Source organism: Sylvia atricapilla, chromosome 1 (genome assembly GCF_009819655.1).
Source record: "Sylvia atricapilla isolate bSylAtr1 chromosome 1, bSylAtr1.pri, whole genome shotgun sequence".
Classification (NCBI taxonomy): Eukaryota; Metazoa; Chordata; class Aves; order Passeriformes; family Sylviidae; genus Sylvia; species Sylvia atricapilla.
Genome location: NC_089140.1, coordinates 42,790,271 through 42,810,827, shown reverse-complemented (window position 1 = coordinate 42,810,827; position 20,557 = coordinate 42,790,271). Strand labels below are relative to the sequence as shown.

At 39.8% G+C, this 20,557-nt stretch overlaps 1 protein-coding gene and 1 long non-coding RNA gene across 2 annotated transcripts in view; both read right to left on the bottom strand.

Annotated features, from left to right (window-relative positions):
• The window catches only part of LOC136362250 (uncharacterized), a 29,081-nt gene extending 17,997 nt beyond the window's left edge, over positions 1 to 11,084 (bottom strand). Inside the window, exons 1-3 of the long non-coding RNA XR_010743759.1 lie at positions 10,847 to 11,084; positions 3,719 to 3,838; positions 1,549 to 1,749 (exon numbers count right to left, since the gene is read on the bottom strand). This is a non-coding gene — a long non-coding RNA (uncharacterized lncRNA). The remainder of the gene's footprint in view (positions 1 to 1,548; positions 1,750 to 3,718; positions 3,839 to 10,846) is intronic.
• Positions 11,085 to 11,520: 436 nt separating this feature from the next.
• METTL6 (methyltransferase 6, tRNA N3-cytidine) lies at positions 11,521 to 19,482 on the bottom strand. Its single transcript, XM_066320581.1, has 5 exons — positions 18,752 to 19,482; positions 17,931 to 18,065; positions 16,561 to 16,731; positions 14,667 to 14,808; positions 11,521 to 11,969 (listed from the first exon to the last, which is right to left on the bottom strand). The coding sequence occupies exons 1-5, from the start codon at positions 19,031 to 19,033 to the stop codon at positions 11,821 to 11,823; spliced, it is 879 nt and encodes a 292-aa protein (XP_066176678.1). The 5' UTR covers positions 19,034 to 19,482; the 3' UTR covers positions 11,521 to 11,820.
• Between the last annotated feature and the right edge of the window lie 1,075 nt (positions 19,483 to 20,557).

The window sequence follows — 20,557 nt, the reverse complement described above, 5'->3', positions numbered from 1 at the left end:
TGCACATCCTGGATGCAAATTGTCCCAGTGATTCTTCTACTGCCCTGCCTGCTGCCAAAGAGCACTGGAGGGGTGGGGAGCAGGAAGGCTGGGGTTTTAGTGTTGTCGCTAGCTTTGTATTGGATGCAGCCTCAGTAATGTGAGCCAGGATCATCTAACCTGTTGAACAAAGTGCAGATACCAGTTTTGGTATCTCCCTTGCAGGCTGTACAGTTGTTGGCTCTGAACACCTTGGTGCCAGCACTGTAGGATGCAAACATCCAGTATCATCCTCCTCCCGTGAGCTGGCCATGCCTCGTCAAGTCCACAGGCAGTGACACAGACCAACCTGCCAAGAGAAACACCACAGGTTACCTGCAACACCCCTGCTCCACTTCTGTTTCAGTGTCTAGTGGAAAAAGATGTCAAGGCTGAACAGAATCCTGGCATAACTAGGGAAACCTCACAGTCCCACAGCTGTGACACCCCATCAACCTGTGTTAACCAGGGAAGGAATACTTCTTGTCCGGCCCAAATACACCAGTACGCTCTGAGCTGCTGCTCTCTCTGGGCCTGCTGCTCTCTCAGCCTGTACAGACAAATGAATGTTTGACATGACAATGACACATTTTCTTTTTGGTCACTGGGTATTTAGAGAGGAAGCGGTAGGCCAGATTCATGGTGGAAGTCAGGACAAGTTTGGTGGAAAGGGAAGGGAGAATAACATAATTTGCCAGGAGTCCAATACTGTGGAGACCCTTGTGCCATAAAAGGAATTTCCAACTGCCCTTCCCTGGAAAAGTGAAGATTAAAGATACCTCAGATGTAAAAAAAGGCTTCACCTCCATGGATCCTTGCAGACATTGTGCAATCTTCTCCCCGGGTTTCACAAGTCCATCACCCACCTCATGGCATCCCCTTTCCCTGTCTCCCCATTGGCTATGGGGTTTGGTGTCCTGTTCCTCTCTTCCCTATGGTCACTTGCCCCCCGCCCTGCCCCTTGTACCACCCACGAACCTGAGACCCTATATAACTAAGAAAAACTACATGTTCACTCTTTTTGCCTCTGGATTCACCTTCAGCACACTGCAATAAACGCTTGCTGGAAATTGATCTGGGGCTGGGAGCCTTCTGCCTCTCTGCCAAGCCAGCCTGGTAACGTGTGTGGTTATGTGAGCTTGATTGCTGCCTGAATACTTTTTAACCAGTTTCTCTACTGCGAGGCTGTACACAATACCACAGTATTAATACTCACTTGTTAACTCCTACTGTCATTCCCAATCAAAGTAATATTTCCTTGAAATGTCTCAAGGCCCAAATCTGTGGTATGGTGTGGCCCCTCCATGAAGGTCAGTAGAAACTGATGGCACAACTCAGCATTTTGTTAGATCAGGCCCTTGATAACAAGTAAGATGGCTCTGAGCACAAAAGCCCACCAAATGCATTTGTAGATGGGCATAGTGCTTGGAGAGGGGCCAGGAAAGAACTGTGCCTGAAGAGGCTGCCTGTGGGAAGCCAGTCCCTTGTGACACTTCTCCTGAGCTAAACGTACCGGCTAGTGCCACTCACCACTGTCTTGGGAAGAGGAAAAAGCAGCTCAGTCTGTTCTGTTTCTGTCTATCATCCAGTTGCTGGGAAAGAGCCATTTGGATACAGCCTCTGCACTTTGCTTGGTGATAAATTTCTTTCATAGAAGCCTCTCCATGAAGTCACTTATTTTGGGGTTGGCAGATCCCACTCACTCGTGCAAAAGGCAAGAAGAAGCCAGCTCTAAATAAAGAGAAGGGAAGGTGTAAGAAAGGCAAAGAGAGGAGCTATGTTCTTACAAATCAGTTTCTGCACTGGCAGCTAATTAGCATTTACACTAATTCAAATATTTAATATCCAAAAGAATTACTGTTGCATAAAACGCAGTTGAGGCAATTTTGCATGTAGCTTATTAGCAGTAATGGATTATACTGAGCATACCATGCCTAAAGTGAGATATAAAGCCAGCAATATGTAAATGTAATTTTTTTCTATTCTTCCTTTCTCCCTTGAAATGAGGGCTTGCCAGAGACAAAATGGGGATTACTCAAGTAGGAGAAACTGTAAAATGGCAAACTAAACTGCAGCTGACTTCACACAGTAATTAATGAGAGAGATACTGCCTCTCTGGTCATGTGCATCCTATGCATTTCTGCTTGAATGGCTGCTCAACTGGAAAGCAGCTTGTCTATAAAACAAAAGAAGTGGGAAAAAGATGGGAGCAGTTAATATAAACAGAGATTTGTCTAATGTTTTTGTGGAATTAAAAAAATATTGTATTAAGGCACTGCATTTGGAAATTTGCATAAAGCACTGCAGTTTCTAAGGTATCAATATAGTGGGACATCGATGAAACAGAAACAAACAGCAAGTTGTCAATGCAACTAATTATTGCATCATGGGTAGAAACAATTAGAATCCCAGCTGCCATTAACAGTAATGGTATTTCACCTTACTCTCCCTCACATTGTGCTAAGAACCCTCCCCTACATAACAGGTATCTCTGAATGCAGTTGCCTGTGTTTACTCAAAAAAAGAAAAAAAAGAAAAAAAAAGAAAAAAAAATTTCTTTCTTTGATATCCAAGTGCTATTTAAGTAGACAAAAAGAGGACTTGACAGGATGTAAGAAAACAGTCTTAGTTGTCTGGTCTATAGTTAATCATTACCAGTTCTTCCTACCACCCTGTAAAAGATTTAGACAATTGGTGCTGGGACTAAAAGGAAGGTGGCACTAGTTAGTGGCTAGTGCCACCTTGTGAACAAAGTCCCAAACACCCTTCCTTCATCCTTTCTACCGAACTACTACTTATGCAGCAGAGTTAAAAGAACCCCAGATTTTGCACTAGTAACTTCATGATAAGATCCCTATATTTAGGGATAAAACACGAGACTAAGCCTCCAATCAGGCCAGACAAGAGCTTGACAAAACTGAATCTAGACAGAAGATAAATATATTTACATTACGGGTGATGGTAAAAGAAGCTATTCCTTTTTCACTGCATTTCAAACAACACGAACACAGGGATAATCAACCCTCTAACTTCCTGATGGGCCCCACAAGAGTGGGATTTGTAGTGTTCTGACCAGGAACAGATAGGAAAGACAGGAGAGATCAGGCGAAAAGCAGCACTGACACTTCTCATAACATACTAACAATTTTTATTACAAAGTCTGCATCTGGTACCATGCAATTGTAACTGAGACTGTGCCACTAAAACTAAAAATATTTTTATTACTTAAGACACTTCGATACACTTTTCTCCTCCTTGCCCACCTCTCCTACACTCCCACTACATCCCATGGATTTTGAGTATCTACTTCATCAGATTTTTTGATCAAGTTTGCCTGTATCAGTGGTTCCTCTTTTGCCAACATCAAGGGTCAGCAAGGAGAGGGGTGCATTAGATCTCCCATCCTAAAGTGCAAGCCCCTTTGCCATCCTAAATGTGCAAGCAGCTCTCAAGGAAGTCAGATGAATATTCCCCTCAACTTCGACAGAAGGAACCTTTTACTATGCCCAAATTTCTAATTTGGGAAAGTACTTCCAGTTTTGTCCTTGTACCCAGCCCTCTCCTTTTCAAGGTTGTGGTTAACTCTTCATCTCCTACCCTTTTAAGACTTGATGTTTATAGCAGTAGGAAAATAAGAACTCATATCAAATGTAGCTCTTGATTTCTTATGAATCATTTCTTGCGGGGGACTTCAACTTACCAGATGTCTGCTGGAAAGACAACACAGCAGACAGGAAGCAGTGTAGGAGGTTCATGGAGTGTGTGGAAGGTAACTTCCTGACACAGCTGGTGAGGGAGCCAACTAAGGAAGGCACTGGACCTGTTGTTTGTGAACAGAGAAAGAGGGATGGGTGATAACGATGGTTGGAGTCCATTTTAGGTACAGTGATCACCAAAAAAAAAGATAGTTTTCTATTCTCAGAGAGGGATGGGGATCAGCAGAATGACTAACTTGGATTTCCAGAGGGTAGACTTTAGCCTGTTTAGGAGACTGTTGATAGAGTCCCTTGGGAAGCAGTCCTGAAGGGCAAAGAAATCCAGGGAGGTTGGACATGCTTCAAGAAGGAAATCATAAAGGTGCAGGCTGTCCCCACATGCCTAAAGAAAAGCTGGAGTGGAAGAGAAGCCTGGCTGGACAGCTTTGGCTGAATCTCAAGGGAGAAAAAAAAGGAGCTTTGGAAGAAGGGGCAAGCCTCTCAGGCAGACAACAAGGCTATCTTGAAGTTATACAGGGAGAAAACCAGAAGGGTCAAAGCCCAAGGAGAACTTTTTCCGCACACTACTGAAAAAGACAATCAAAATGTTCCTATAAATACATTAGCAACAAAAGAAGAACTAAAGAGAATCTCCATACTTTAATGGATGCAGGAGGAAACACAGTGACAAAGGAATAAAGAAAGGGCTGACATACTTAATGCTGCCTTTGCTTCAATGTTTAACATTAAGTTGGTCTCCATGTACCCACTGAAGTGGAAGACAGGGACAGGGAGCAGAATGAAGATCCCATAATCCATGGGCAAATTGTCAGTGCCCCACTACGCCTGTGGAGCCAGTAGGACTAGGCAAGTGATCATTCCCCTGTACTCAGCACTGGTGAGGCCACACCTTAAAACCTGTCTCTGGTTTTGGGCCTCTGAGAAAGACACTGAGGCGCTGGAGTTTGTCCAAAGAGGGACAACAAACCTGGTGAAGGGTCTGGAGCATAAGTTTTATGAGCAGCAGCTGGGAGAGCTGGGAGTATTTAGCCTGGAGAAAAGGTGGTTCAGGAGACACCTTATCACTCTCTACCACTGCCTGAAAGGAGGGTGTAGCCAGGTGGAGATCAGACCCTTCTCCCAAGTAAAAAGTGATAGTACAAGAGGAATTGGCCTCAAGTTGAACCAGGGTAGGAGGAATAAATGTCTTCACCAAAAGGGTTGTCAAGCACTAGAGCAGGCTCCTCAGGAAAGTAGTGGATTCACCATACCTAGCAGTATTTTGGAGACTTGTAGATATGGCACTTAAGGAAGTGGTTTAGTGGTGGACTTGGCACTGCTGGGTTAACATTTGGACTGAATGATCTTAAGAGGTTTTTGCGACCTAAACAATGTTATGATTCTTCAGTTTTTCACTCCAGGATCCTTCCCTTTTCCCTACAAGGCAGAAAGTGAGATTAAAGGCTTGAAGTCACCCAGGAAACCAACAGCAGGGCTGAGAATGGTACTCATCACCCAAATTGCAGTGACAAGTCATTCAGGAACCAGGTTTTCCATCATCAGAGCCAGTATCTCTCATTAATAAAGGATCTGCTCTGCATCAAAATATCTTGTTAGTTAGGTACTGAACCAAGATATAGGAGATAATTTCTTCAGTCCCATTGTCACAGTAACTTAAATTTGAAGTAGGGAAAATATCAATCTCTGTGTCTTACCACAAGGGGGATGTCCTTTCTTCCTCTTCTTACCCATCTTGCATAACTGAATGGTTATGATTTTTAGGACAGGGATTGTCTCTTACTTTTTGAGTCCACAGCACCTAGAAAAATGTTGTCCCATTCAAGGGTTGCCAGACATCACTACAACAAGCATGTAGTGAACGTTTGTAAAGGGATTTGTTCAATAGAATCCTGGTTGGATGATGGCACGTGTTAAACTTGGCATTTGGGCTCCATTCACCCCATTTTCTGAGACTCTCGTGTCTTAGTGTACAATCTACAATTTATATTTCTTTCTGTGTCCTGTAATATTTAAGACATGCACCATAAAATAAATAGCAATATAAAATTAGCTGAAGTAAAGATGCGTGATATAAAAGGCTCCAGGAACTGTCAAATCAAGGCACAAAATAAAATTTCTCATACTTTGCTTATATTTATGCCTCATACTTTGCTCGTATTTATGAATGCAATCAGCAGTAACATATTCACAACTCTCTACAAGGCTACATGAAACAAAAACCTTATCATCACATTAACAGAAAGTTACACTACTGCTACCTATGCTGCAAAACCATTTGAGTGTTACTGGAGCAAAGTTTGGCATTGCATATCTTTGGCTATGTTTGGTATTGAAATATGAATAATGCTACTGTTGCAGCTACAGTTTTAGTTGCCAGGCACATTCAAGCTCCTCTCTTGAAATTTTTGAAAGATGGTCTTCTTTTTTTTCTTTTTTTTTTTTTTTTTTTTTTTTTTTTTTTTTTTTTTAAGACAAGGGTAGCAATTTTTTGAATTTTTTTTGCCATACTACAAAATACTGCCTGACACTGAATTTCCTGCCAAACAATAGGCTGGCATGGCACATGAACAAACTATGTTGCTGCTAACAAAACAGTCTTGCTCCTTCATCAGTCATTTACAGGTAACCTTTTTTTCTTACAGAAGTACTAATATATCTCAAGATCTGTTTTAACTGCAAAATCATTTTATTTTACTGATCTACTATTGGCGATTGAATCCGACAAAGATCTCCCTTAAAAAAGTCTGTGAAAATGAAGTACAAACTATGCATTATGGAATTGAGGTTAAAGCCCTCAGTTGCTAGGCTTACCCCCTCTTCAGTGGGCTTTTGAGAACACCACTGTCCTACTTTAGGAGATGCATGTGGTTAATGCTGTAAGGTCTGTTTGTGGTATTTTCTTTTCCTGAAAGGTTTATGGGTTCTGGAACTTGGAAAGTAGCTTGGAAAGGAACTCTTAAGCCTAAGGGCAGGTTAGTATTTTGTATAGAGGAAAATCTGTAAGAGGAAGATTTTTCACTATTTCTAAAATACATTCTGGCTCTGTATTAGCTTGAATATTTCAGTTTACTTTGAGGCGGGTTCTTGTCTCTTCTGAGTTTTATTTCTAACAGGCTTTTCCTAAATATTTCACATCATATATTTTTCAAGCATGCAAGTTAAGCCTGTCTTTGGCAAAAACCTTCAAAAGCAACCAAATTTTCCAAGGGTGAGACCTAAAATTTGCTGGGAAAGAGGGCAAATGGTCACAAACAGAATAATTTAAGTAGAAATACACAAAATCACTGCTCATTTGGAAGAATCATGTAGTCTTTTCCTTGTGCCCTTGTCTTCCCCAATTTCACGGCACCCTGCTGCAAACATAGTGAATGGTGCCCATCAGCCGAGGAAGTGGGAATGGAAAAGGTTCTCTAATGGAACATCTTACCTGGCTAATAGCTTCTATCTTTGCAAGCAATGCCTCTGTGTGCCTCCCCACAGTGCAGGCACACCATCTGCCTTTGCTCTAATAAATGAACTCACATTGCAAACACAGAGCACAAACATACTCATATCCTGAGCCTACTGCACCCAAGGGTCAGATGTTTTTGCAGTATGCATAACTAGCAAATGTTTGCTCCCAAATGTTTGAAATGGCTTGCAGTCTTTCCTAATAATAATCATAACCAGGGAAAAATTCATCACAGCTCTATTATGGTAAGGTAAAACTCTTTAAAAATATTATCTATTTTTACTAGTTGTACCTCAGTAATATCTTTCCAATATAAAATTCTGCTTCCCACAGAGTCTTGCATGTATTACTAATATCACACACAATCAGATGCCACCTTCCTGCCTCCCTGAAACACCAGTCTAATTTTGGAATCTGCAGGCTTTCATTTCCAAAATTTCACTTTTTAGATGAACAGCTTATTTAATTATATGTAATTCCCAGCCTGTGAAATTCAGGATTTTTTTTCCCCAGAAACTTAATCATAATCTTACCATTTTTCCTTCACACACTGATGCTCAACACTGATATCCTCTCAAAAAATCTCTATATATATGTCTATATCTTTCAACTAACTCTCCCAGAAAGCACTTCCTAATTTGTAATTTGCATCTCTCAATATATTCAGATGTATGAACTGTTCAACAGATCAAGCAAAAAAATTATAACAGATGAGCATATAAATGACCTTTTTCGATTCCATATACCAGTTTTCTCCTAGGAGATCAAGGCTGTGTGTTCTACAGTTGACTGCTGATGCTTACAGCTGCTGAAGTTTCACTTTTATAGCACTTGGCTTCATAGAACTGATGCACAATCAACCATTGCTCTAGTATTATAATTATTACTTAAAAATTCTGCCTTTGGAACCCAAGGAGCTTTCAGGTACTTGAAAGATGCACCTGAAATAGCTTTCTAGCTATCAAATGAACCACATAAAACCTGCTGTGATACCATCACCTTAAAGTTCAAATGCTTTTTTTCTCAGTAGTGTGTATTTCTAAGGAAAGAAAGCTCACCCATCCATATAGTACAGACACAATACCTGTGTGGATTTCTGTCTAGTCAATGCTTGTTGTCAGACATCAGACAACATCAACCAACCTTTGACAGAAAGGACACACAATGTCAGATAACGCAAAGACTTCATATTTCTGCAAATTTCATGAAAATAGATGACAGTCAGACCTTATCCATGTCCTCACTGAAGCACTGCTCATTAACATCATTCCTTAATACATGCTGTCCAATTCCAGGAGGAGACATCAGAGAATCCCACACTGAACAGGGCCATTTAGGATTCCCTGACTTCAGGAAAAGCCTTAATCCAAGTTCATACTTTATTAAGCATCAGAGAATGTAAGCACAGGGCACCAAATCATTAAAAAAAATAAAAATGGCCTTTCTCAGTCCCATTACTTCAACAATCATTTGCTTCTATCCTAAATATTGCTCAGAGCAGGGCGTTGGCCTAAAAGAACCTAATACTTAAGCTTGCCAAATAGAGCAGCTAGTTCATCTTAAGGGGAGCAAAAAGAAGGTCTTCTACAGACAACTGAGTCATTGATTGCAGACAACTTGAATCAAAGAACAATCAGGACATCTATTACAATCATGGCATAGTACCTTGTTGTACAAGGTGAGCACAATTCAGTGCATATATGCTTTTTTCAAGTCATTTTAACACCATTATCTCTGATATCTCCCCAAGGAGAGTTCTACACGGAACAGTTTGGGTTGGAAAGGACCTTAAACATCATCTAATTCCAATCCCTCTGCCATGGTTGCTCAGAGCCCCATCCAGCCTAGCCTTGAACAGTGCCAGGGATGGAGCATCCCCAGCTTCTCTGGGCAACCTGTTCTGGTGCTTTTCCACCCTCACAGTAAAGAATTTCTTCCATGTATCTAACCTAAATTGCCCCTCTTTCAGTCTGAACCAGGAACTCCTTGTCCTATCACTGCAGTCCGTTCAAGTAAGGATACAAGGTCCAGGTGTCCTTGGCATGTGCTGCTGGTGAGCTTACTTGAGTTCGGGAAGGCAGAAGAGTTGGGGAGAGTGAATCCACTTTACTCAAGCACTACAGCAACCACATGCACCCCATCAGTTACTGTGTCTCACAGTATGATGAGGCAAGGATTTCTTAAAGCTGACTCAACTTCCTCAAACTTTACCACAGTTAGAAAAAAATTGCCATGATTTAAAGTCCACAGAAGCAGAGTCATAGAAACCAAATTAACCTTTCTGGCCATTCATCTCAAAATAACATCTGCTTTATGTCAACTAAAGATCTTTCTGGCAGGGGCATTAGTGCATGCTACTTTATTTTGCAGGTCTGACTGGAAATGAGACTGAATGAGATATAATAAAAAAGTTAGAAATAGCGCTCTCCATTTAACATGCTGCTACACAAAAAAACTGTGAATGGAAATACTGAAGAAATACACTCAAAAACATGTATTATTGTTCTGGCAATAGTTCAGTGTAAAAAGAAACTTAGTGGCTGTCTCCAGCTAAGTCTATTGGGCTGACTCAGGTCTTCTGATTAATATTTTTGATTCTTGCCTACATCTCATTTCCTTTTGGGGACAAACACTTCATTGCACTTGCCTTTGCATCTGATGACAAGCACACAGCACCATGATGAGGCATTCCTTCAGTCTCATTTATGTGCTGTATACTCCAAAAGGACCAAGCCTCCAGTCCTGAAAGGCACTTGGAGTTACAGGCTGCAAACACCACTAAATATCAATAGAGCACAGACTACATGTCATTGCAAAACTGCTGTGCTAGAGATGAACATGTGCTGACAAAAGCCACCAAATAATGATAGCTCAGATTAGAACAGTGCTGTCATTGTTATATCCCTTTTTAGCATAGCTTTTCATTTACTGTAAGTGTTACTAGATATTTATTACTAGCATGGCAGAAAGAGCTAATGGGTTGCACAGCAGGGGCCAGCAATGCGTAAATCTCTGGGATAATACTCTCCATAAAAAAAGGAGACGACATGTAATAACCCTCCTCAAAGAGTCATTAGGAGAATTGTGAGTGATTTAAGCATTTTTTCCTCTGAGGCCAAAGATTTGCGATCTGTTGCAAATTCATTTCTAACCATATCAACTCAGTAAGACCTTTGGCCGCTCAAATTTGTTAAAAAAATTTGACTGTTAACTTTGTAACACTAAGCTTTAGGCTGAAAAATTATTACTTCTTTTGTTTCATGCACATACACCCAAGTGTTATGGCCTGGGGGAAAAAAAATCATTACCATATCTTATGTCATGAACAGAAGGAAAAAGTCACCTCTGGTCCACATCAGATGTGTATTGACTGGGTCATCTAACAACACACAAATCCAGTGGAATGACAGCTTGAGTCAAGCAATCACATACTCATATATACAGCCAGAGATGAAATCCCTACTCAGAACAGGGCCACTCTCAAAGACACAAGACGCTCAGTGTGGCCAGTCTTATTCCAAGTGTTCCCAAGAATGAAGGCTCCACGACTTCTCTGGGCCCTGCCCCAGTATTTGATCTCCTCTTAGTATTTCACTGGAACTTCCCCTGTTGCAAACTGTGTACATTACACAGGATCAGCACAGGCCATTGCACAACTCACCGGATACTTCTGGGCCTCCTCTGCTGCAGTCCAGCTGTTCAAAATGCAGGTTAAAGACCCAGGCATGAGTTTGAAACTACATCATCCAAGAACACAGAAAAGGTCCTGCAGTGCAAAGTACCACACTGCAAAGAGTAGTAAGGAAAGGATGAAGTTCCTTCAAGCAGTTACGTCTGCAGCAGCAAAGTACTGTGGCTTTTAGTGGCAAGAACAGCAAAGAGCAACACAACTTTCCTGAGAGTGATGGAAAGGAATTAAGACCTCTGCCCAGGAAAGAAGCAGCTGACTACACTTCATATCAAAGAAAGTACTCCCAACTTCCTGATTTCAGTTTCAAACAGGAAACTGACTTGCAAAACTTCAGCTATTTCTGCACATTAAATGAAGAACATCTTAAATTAATTAGGGATAAATACAACTTGATCCACTAAAATGTTTCTTCAAGCATGAAATCAGATAAATTAGGATCTTACTTAAATGTTTGTTTACACATCTAAATGCCAAGCATATTAAAAAGATACCATTATTAAAATATTAAGGCAGTATACTTACACCATACTGCTCACTGTATCTGAGAAAGTACACTCAGAAGTCCTCAGAACAAGTACTGAAAGTAAATGAAATATTTTAACTTTAACAAGCCTCAAAAATCACAAGTGACAGGAAACACGGGGTACTTATTTTAAAAAGTTTTTAATAAAAATGGAAGTTTATTTACATGCTTTACCTGATCCTCCAACAATGTTGCACAGGTTTTATTTTAGAAGCAGGAATACAGATGCTCAACAGGTTGCCTGCATTACTAAACAGTCTTAAAACTGAATTAGAAATAGCATTCATATTTTGTATCCTAGGATGGAAACCAACCAGAGATACTGGATGCCGTTACTTTTGGTTCACCAGAAAGATGGGCACACAGCTCATGTGCTAGCTTCCATTTCAATCAGGCAATGCTGTTGCTAATCAGCAAGAACTTACGTCTCACTGAAAGGCTTTTGAAATTTGCTTTGAAGGAAAACCCTTGGAACACGCAAGTCTTCTTTCCTATTCACAGTTTCTCGCTGCACATATTCATTGACCACTTCCTCATATCCCTCAGCCTTGAAAAGCTGAGATAAGAATTCTGGAAGAGAATTAAAAAAAATAATAATAAAAAACCAAAAAAAACCCAAAAAAACACCCATGAAATATTATGTTTAAGCTATTTTTAAAACACCAGACAGCATTTATATAAGCATATGTTCTTATGTGTTACAGCGTGAAAATCACACAGGCCTTCAGATTTCAAGCTGTTCTATGTGGGCAGACTGCTGAATAAAAATCAATAAAGCTCTCCTTTAGAAACATCAACCTAAGCAAAACAGCTTGTAAAACTGGGGCTTAAGCTAGTTACTCAGTTGAATTTCCAAAAATTGCCACATCTCTTATTTTTATTAAGCCTTGTCATTCTCATTGTGACTGACACCAGTGCATTTTCCTTTGTGCAGCTGACCTTCACTAGCTGAATACATCACTTACCATAAATATTTCAAAGGCAATCCAGCTGTGCAGATGTACCTCTGCTCAGGGAAGAAGAATAACACCCTATGTTACATGCTATTGCTCAACAGAAAACCTGACAAAATGGCAAAGAGAATATGGTGATACCAAGACTCCACTAAGTTGAAATGAAAGTATTTTCCATAAACAAAAAATTTTACTCAAGGCATATCTCCCTTAAGGAAAACAAAAGCACCTCACAAACAGGTGTGCAGCAGGAAGGTCTGCTCATGCTATTGACTTGTCATGTTAATTAAAAATCATCATTTTTCCTTTCCTGCACCTCAATTCACTTAGGCAGGAATTTCACAGTAAATTTAAGCTGCTCTAAACTTGTGTTACTTGACGGAAAACAAAGACATTTCATTTTTCACTGCTCAGGGGGATTAGCTTGATGAAACAGGGATCCTGTGGGTACAGGAAGCACCACAAGAGATGGTGTGTTGAGGAAGATGAGACCACCCACTTTGGTGGCACTGCAGGATTGTATCAACCCCAGCCCACCATGGCTGTAAACATCCTGTCTTGATGTAAAATGGGGGACCCACACCAGTGAAACATAAATAAACAGCACTCCATTGTGGACCTATTGAAATGTTATTGTAAGGAAGTTGCACACGTTTCACAATACAAAACTAAAACCATCCATTCCTCTACACATTTAATATTATTTCAAACAGTAGAAGAATGGATTTTTTTTTTTCCCATGGCAGAAGACCCATGTTATCTTGAGGCCAGACATATTATACGTAAGTATCATTCAAATCACCCCATGCAGCTATTACTTGGTGTACTTGTACCAATGTAGTGCTAAAGAAATGAAAAATAGCAAGGGTTGCAACTTCTGTGGAAATGATGGGAGTCATGTCTCCAGTAACAAAAGAATTCTCAAGCATTAAGCAATGTTTATATGAAAATCTGTGAAATGAATGAGATAATAATGATTAAAAACGGGAGTAGAAGTGATCTGTGAGACAGTCATAGACCAGCCCAAGGAAAAACAATTGCTGACATTTGCAATAAAAAATAAATTCTCTCTTTTCTCCTTTCCTCTTCCTTGTCCCTACCTCAGTTCTTTTCCCAAGGGAACCATGCATACTAGCAAGGAACTTCTCATTCAGAAACTATTCTAAAACACAATAGAAATGAGACTTAAAATTCCACAGCTAGGTCAGTCTCTTATTTGTTCCCTTTAGCATCCATTCTCTTTGTAACAGCTAATTGTTTAAACAGAACTAAAAATCACTCAATAAATAACAGTTCTAGAAATGCTTCTATGAAACTGTAGCACAGCCTGCATTATCTTAGATTTCATCATTGTCCTATGAAGAATAGGGGGAGCTCAGACAAGATTAATGGTTTTTATATATCAGAGGCAATTAGGCAATATGTTATGGCATAAAATATGAATAACATTTACTTGGCTCCAAATCGGTCTCTTCAGCGGCTGTATTTTGCTTTAGACTAAGAACAAAGAGCCCCACAGAAATAAATTCACAGCTCTTACTACACAATGCCCTACAAGTGATAGGGGGGAGTAATGAGTTTAGCATGAGGAACTGGGAGTTAGAAGCTATAGCCAAGCTATAATCCCAATTCATTGTGAGAGTCTAAGCAAATTCCTCCATGTCTCTGGGCTTCAAATTCTCCAACAGTAAGCTGCAATAACTGCCCTTCCTCCTAAACCATTATGACCAGTGAACAAAATCTAAATACTGCATCACATGGAAATGGTTTTTTGCACTGTCTTCACTAAAAAACAAACTCTAGAAGACAAAGTGACCACAGCTTGTCAGTGCTATCTCAGCAGGATTTGTGCACGAGCCTGTCAGCGCTGCAGTCACAACTCTGCTTTTAGAAGTCAAAAACCTCATCCTGCTCACCAGAAATAGCCCTGCACAAAGAATGATGCCAAAAGAACTGCTTACTTCCTTCATGAAGATGATCAGTTCTCCTACTGAACATAGGTCTTTTCCCCTTCAGTAATAAAATCAGGAAATTCAGTCTTTTCTCCTTAGGTAACAAATTTGGCAAATTCAGAAACTGCTGCTCTTGGATAATTACAGCACATACAACAAGCTTGTAAATAAGAAAGTGCTCTACAAAGTTCTGCCAGTCTAAATAACTGCTTCTTACCAAAAGGGATGGTAAAAAAAAATAAACTACAATTTAACAGTTCATCCACACAAAATAGAACTTCCATGGGCATTTTAGCAGTTCCCTGGAGAAAGCTGAAACAGAAGATTCACGGAAAAGAAAACACTCCACAGTATTATCTTACCTTCAGTAAAAAAATACGATCTTGTCCCATCTTGTCTGACATAGAAGTTTTCCCCAAGTTTGTTGCTGGATTTAAACCTGAGCATGGCATGATCATACAGGCCATAGTCTCGGAACAGGACACACTTGCCTGGCTTTAATACCTGTCACATAATACACACATGCATTAATAAGCTAAACAGATTTAGTCATGTATAGGTATATTTATTTGCGTACACATACAGACACAGGTAACTAAGACAAGGTAGACTAACATAGTCAATACAACAGTGAGATAAATATCTACATGTACCTCTATAAATAGATATACTAATCTATAGATGAAGATGTAGATATAGGTACAATTCATTCCCTGTGCAACAAAAAAGTTGTGTAAAAACTGGAGTGACTCTTAAAAATGTTTCCCTATGAACAAAAGGCTACAAATAGTTTTAGAATACCTGTTTGGGTGCTAAATTGGATCAGCTAAATTAGCAACACTCTTCAAACACAGAGGAAAGAGGAAAACATACAGTTTAACAAAAATTCCCATCAGGTCATTTCTTCTGTTGGCTAGTATCCTGTTTAGCACCTGATTTTGTTTAATGGTTAACAATAAAATTTACAATATCATGACATTTCTTTTTTCACAGGAGAAAGAAAAATGTTGCAATATGTTGAGAAATAAATAAGAAACCATTTTAGGAAAATGCATTATGAATTTTTAAATTGATTCTTGATAAAGAAACAAGCTATAAAGAGTTTAAAATTTGTACATAGATGGTCATTGTCTGTGCTGATTTTAGATATCTAAATATTTATATGAGCTAAGAACCAATCCTGATTTTGGAAAACAGCTGAAGATATTAAAAAAACCCAACCCTAACATTCCTTTTTCAAACTACTGATAATAAGCCAAACAGAATCAGAAAATACAAGACCCTTAATACACATGTATGCAAAAGTTAAAAAAGAAATATATTGCCTGTTTTCCTCTTCAGTCAATACATGACATCTCAGGAAAATTCAGAAGAATCACAACTCAGGTTGTTTAAGCCAACCCTTGGATGGGCCTACCCTAGTCTATCAACTCACAAAGACAGCTTAGGGGGGTGAGTCTCGCTAGACTAATGTTGGCTTCTGAACACACCACTCCACTTTTAAATCACCACAGGTCAAATATGTTTAATAATAACAGCAATGTCCTAACTGCAGGTCACTGGATCTCTGGAAGTTAATTTGGGCTCACCATCATTCACACCTTGTGAACACAGACATCTCTGCAATATATCAACATTATTCATAGTATACAACCCAAGTCACATCTTTAAAATCATAGAGTCACAGATGGCCTGGGATAGAAGGGGCCTGAAAGGTCAGCTGGTTCCAACCCCTTGCCATGGACAGGGACAACTTCCACCAGATCAGGTTGCTCAAAGCCCCATCGATATATCCTGGCCTTGACACTTCCAGGAGTAGACATCCATAACTTCTCTGGGCAACCAGTGCCAGCACCTCCCTAAAGAATTCCTACTATCTAAACTAAACCCACTGTCAGTTAGAATCCATTCCCCCTTTCCTTGTCACTACATGTCCTTTCTTGTAAAAATCCCTCTCCATCTTTCCTGTAGGCCTCTTTCAGGTACATGAAGCCCATATTTTATATATCTGTTTGTTACACTGATGGCATGAATTAAGCCTCAATCCAAACAATCTCACAACACCAGGAGAAAAAAAAAAGGACACTGTGAAACACTATTTTAGTCCTGCATACTCAGTGAACTAATGAAATACATCCACGGAATATAATGTGAAAAATCACCATTGCAAGAGAGCAATTTTCTCAGAAAAAAAATGGACATTTGAGCTAAAAAGAAGGAAAGTGCTTTAAAGACTGTAAAATCAGCTGGTTTTACCTTGTAAATGTTCCTCAGGACAAGATGCATTTTGTCAGGATGAATGGCAGAAAGCACAAATATAAGTGTGACGACATCCACGGAATCTGCTGGTATATTGTCTAGAAGATCATCTTTGGTAAGATCACACTGGAACACGTTACATCTTTCAGTACTATATAAGGCATTTTTCTAGGGAAATTAAAAGAGCAACCTTTCACTGAAAATTAACAGCATTTATTGCTACAATAAAGTAAAGACCTTGTGAAATTAATCAGTAGAGAGAGACACAAAACACAGTGGCAAGAGAGTATTAACTTCCAACAGGCAGCTACTGCAATCAGAAATTCTTTGCTGCTAACTACAATAGTGAAACTACAACTAGTAGCATAGTCTGTCCCCATGAATTTGAGAAGGAATGTGCATTAAGACAATTCAGAAAACATACTATTTCTGTTTTACCCCTGCTTCTACTCTTTAATGAATACATAAATACTACTGAAAGAAATTATGTATTACAGGGTGATGAAAGTAAAGTTCTGGAGCTACAGGTAGACTGCAAACAGTTGGGGTTTCTTTGTAGATTGTCACATAACCTGCAGCTGGGCTGCTCTAGCCCCCAGTTTTGATGAAAAACAACAACAACAAAACCCCACCTGGTCTTGGCAGAAAATAAATTCAGCAAGGGCTGTGGATGCCATTATGTCATCCAAAACCCAGGGTACACCCTCAGCCCAACCTCATGCTGGGGTGCAGCCACAGCATCCCAGGGAGCTGCTGTCCTCTTCTGTTTGCCACAGGTATTTCTTCCCATCTTTCCCATGACAAATGCTGTCTGGTCACAATGCTTTCAATTAACAGATTTATAGAAATTGACCTGTGATTACAAACTTAATAAAGACTTTTAAAGGCCAAAGCCCCCACCAGCCCTGCTGCAAGGCTTGGCTTTGGATTGCAGTACCCATGACTAAGTGTAAACCTACTCCTAATCAGATTACAAATTTCTTTCACAATAATCTTCCCAGCCTTGTTTTCAAGGTTCTCCTTGGCACTCCTTCTATTAAGGGCAAGCTTCCATGACAAAGAAATTTTGCTTGTACTGCACAGTCAGCAGAGACATAGTAGTGCTCCCAAAAAACACTATCTTCATAAAATCATTCAAGTAGTATACCATAATGCTCTAATTTGACACTGAAAAGCCAAATCTTGAGCAATGATTTGGCTTCTTACATAGGATCTCCACTGAAATGCATCAGTCTCAATTCTTTTGGCAAAGCATATTCTACCCTTCGTACAAACACGAAGCCAAGAGAAGTCTGTTGTTATAGTCATTTGGAATTTTAGAAGCTTCTAAAAAACACTCTGGAAGAAGTTTCAAATATCACACCAACCTTCACATACTCAACAGCTCTAGGAGAGAAATCACAGGCATATGCAAAAATATTCAGATCTTCTTCTAAGAGTGGAAACAAGCAGTTCCCAACCCCGCAGCCTGCTTCCAGAATGGTCAGTTTTTGATCTGCAAACTGGGGAGGAAGCAACACAAGACAAAACATATAATTTTTGTTTTCTCATCATATGAGCAGAGGCCCTGTTCAAACAGCATTTTAAAAGCTATAATCAATTTTAATTACGATTCTTCAAATAAACCAAAGTAGACAGCCACTGCATAATCTGACACTCAAACCCAGACATCCTGCTTTCTGCAAAATTATAAACCATTTTAGAACATATTAATGTTTCTTCAGTCATCTACCCCTTAAGCAATCAACAGACTTGTGCCATTTCTGTCTTGTTTTTCATTCAGCTATAAGGAACAACAGATACATCTGGCTATTCCCCTTAACTGTGTTCAGCAATTAGCCTGCAATTCTGGATGCTTTTCTTTAAGGCAGTGTACTGAAGTGCACCAGCTTGCACACAGAGAGGGCAAGCTGTCTACTTTGGGACTCAAAAACCAGAACATTCCAGACTTCATTCTCAGCATCCAGGATGCTGCGAACAGCATCCTCATCCTGTAGGGGCCAATTATAAACTGAAACTGAACTGATCCATCTGATTGTGAGAAATTATCTTTGATATTAAAAGAAAATACACAGGGCACTGCAAAAATATGTCAGCTCTTATCCAAAAGGCATTATTAACTCCCCCAGAAACAACTGACTGGAAACAATCAATCCCATCTTTTACAGCAGAATTGCACAGATCTCACCTCACGACATGCCTTCAGCTCTTCAAACTCCCTGGTTGTCCAATGTCTGTCTTTGAAGAAGTTGGTGCTGTTTCTTTTGTAAAACAGATCCCAATTCTTCTGTGCCTCTTTCTCCAGTTTTAGTTGTTTGAACTCAGACACCAAAACCTGATCTTTTGCCAGTTTTTCCGCTTCTTCTGGGCTAAGGACTCGAGCACTGTGGCCTTTTTTTTGGAAAGCACCATCTACAGTAGATGTTGCTACTGTATTTAAGCAATTGGCTGATGCTTTTTCTTGGAACATCTTAGATTCTTTCACACAAACATGAACACCAAAGACCCAAGGATGATTTCTTTCCTTTAATGTATGGTTCCATCACTTAACTTAAGTAAAATATATGTGGACCTAGGAGCAGAATTAAAAATGAGAAATAATTACAGTATGCACTTACTACAACATTAGTGATCTGTCCTACCTGATGGACTTACTTGTCACCAGATTTCTCTTAAGTTCAGAAAACCTTCATCTAAACTAAGAACTGTATACAACAATCACACTGATGTCAAAGTTAAAGAAGATACTTCAGAATCTCCTGGTCTTCCCTCTGCATCCTAGAAAGCTACCCAACAAGAAAAAGATGGTGCAGCTCTAACTTTACCTTCACTAAAAGAGACCTGAGAGGGAAAGCAAGGGCTTTGTTTCTCATTAACCTCACTTAGAACACTTCAGAAAAAAAGGTAACTGAAGAACAGATTAAAATTAATGAAACAAAGTGTATTCATGTTAGCATTTCTCCCTCCTGCTCTCAGCTCTGTGAGAAAACACTGCTGAAAACAACAGCATTTATGACACCCTGTCACCTAAAGAAGAGAACCAAACCAGTACTGGGGCTGAAATGCCTAGAGCTGGCCTGTGTCAGCATTCCTCCCACTGCCTCCTCCTGAGGATTCACATGGGTTTTAACAATCACAGGTGGTTTTATTTTCAGAAGTTAAAAGAGCTTCGCATAGGCTGGGAAGGGACCCAAGTATTTTTGCTGATGTTAAACTAGTTCTGACATCTGCCTTGTCATAAACGTGCAGATCCTGGATGATGGAACATGCGAATTAAATCCTGCATGGTTCAGTAACTCCCAGGGAAGCCCAGCGAGCAAACACACAGCACTCGTGTACATTGGTGTCAATTTACCAGAAAGGATATGAGAAAAACACAATACACACCCTAAAACAAAAGCAAGAAAAAGTAGTACTTCACTTTTATCATAAGATAAAAAATACATCCTATGATACGTATCACAGACGTATCATAGAATGCATACACAGATCTATATATGCTACACATATACATATATGTACAGCATATGTATATATATACATACATAGATGCTATATATGATGCTATCATGATATTACATGTCACGATACAAACACAAACAAAAAACACAAAAGCGTGCAAATGAAAAAAACAAACAAACAAAAAAAAACCCAAAAAAAAAAACTGTCCGAATTTCATCCAATGTCCCTGGCACACCACTCCCTTTTCCTCCAAAAACAGATGTTATGGAGAAGAGACTCGTTTGAAAGGATGACTCTTCAGGAAGAGCATATCCTCAGAACAAACAAACAAAAAGTTAATCAGCAACATTTCTGCCATATTTCTCCGCACGCCGATGTGCTAGGCACGCTCCATTATTTCATCACAGAACGCGCGAGGGAAACAAACAGAGGAGCCAGGGCTGTCAGTGACGCGTCTGCTGCGGTGGGAAGGCAGCGCGATGATAAACTCGCCTGCAACAGCCCGTGCTTAGGCTATAGAGCCTTTTAAATG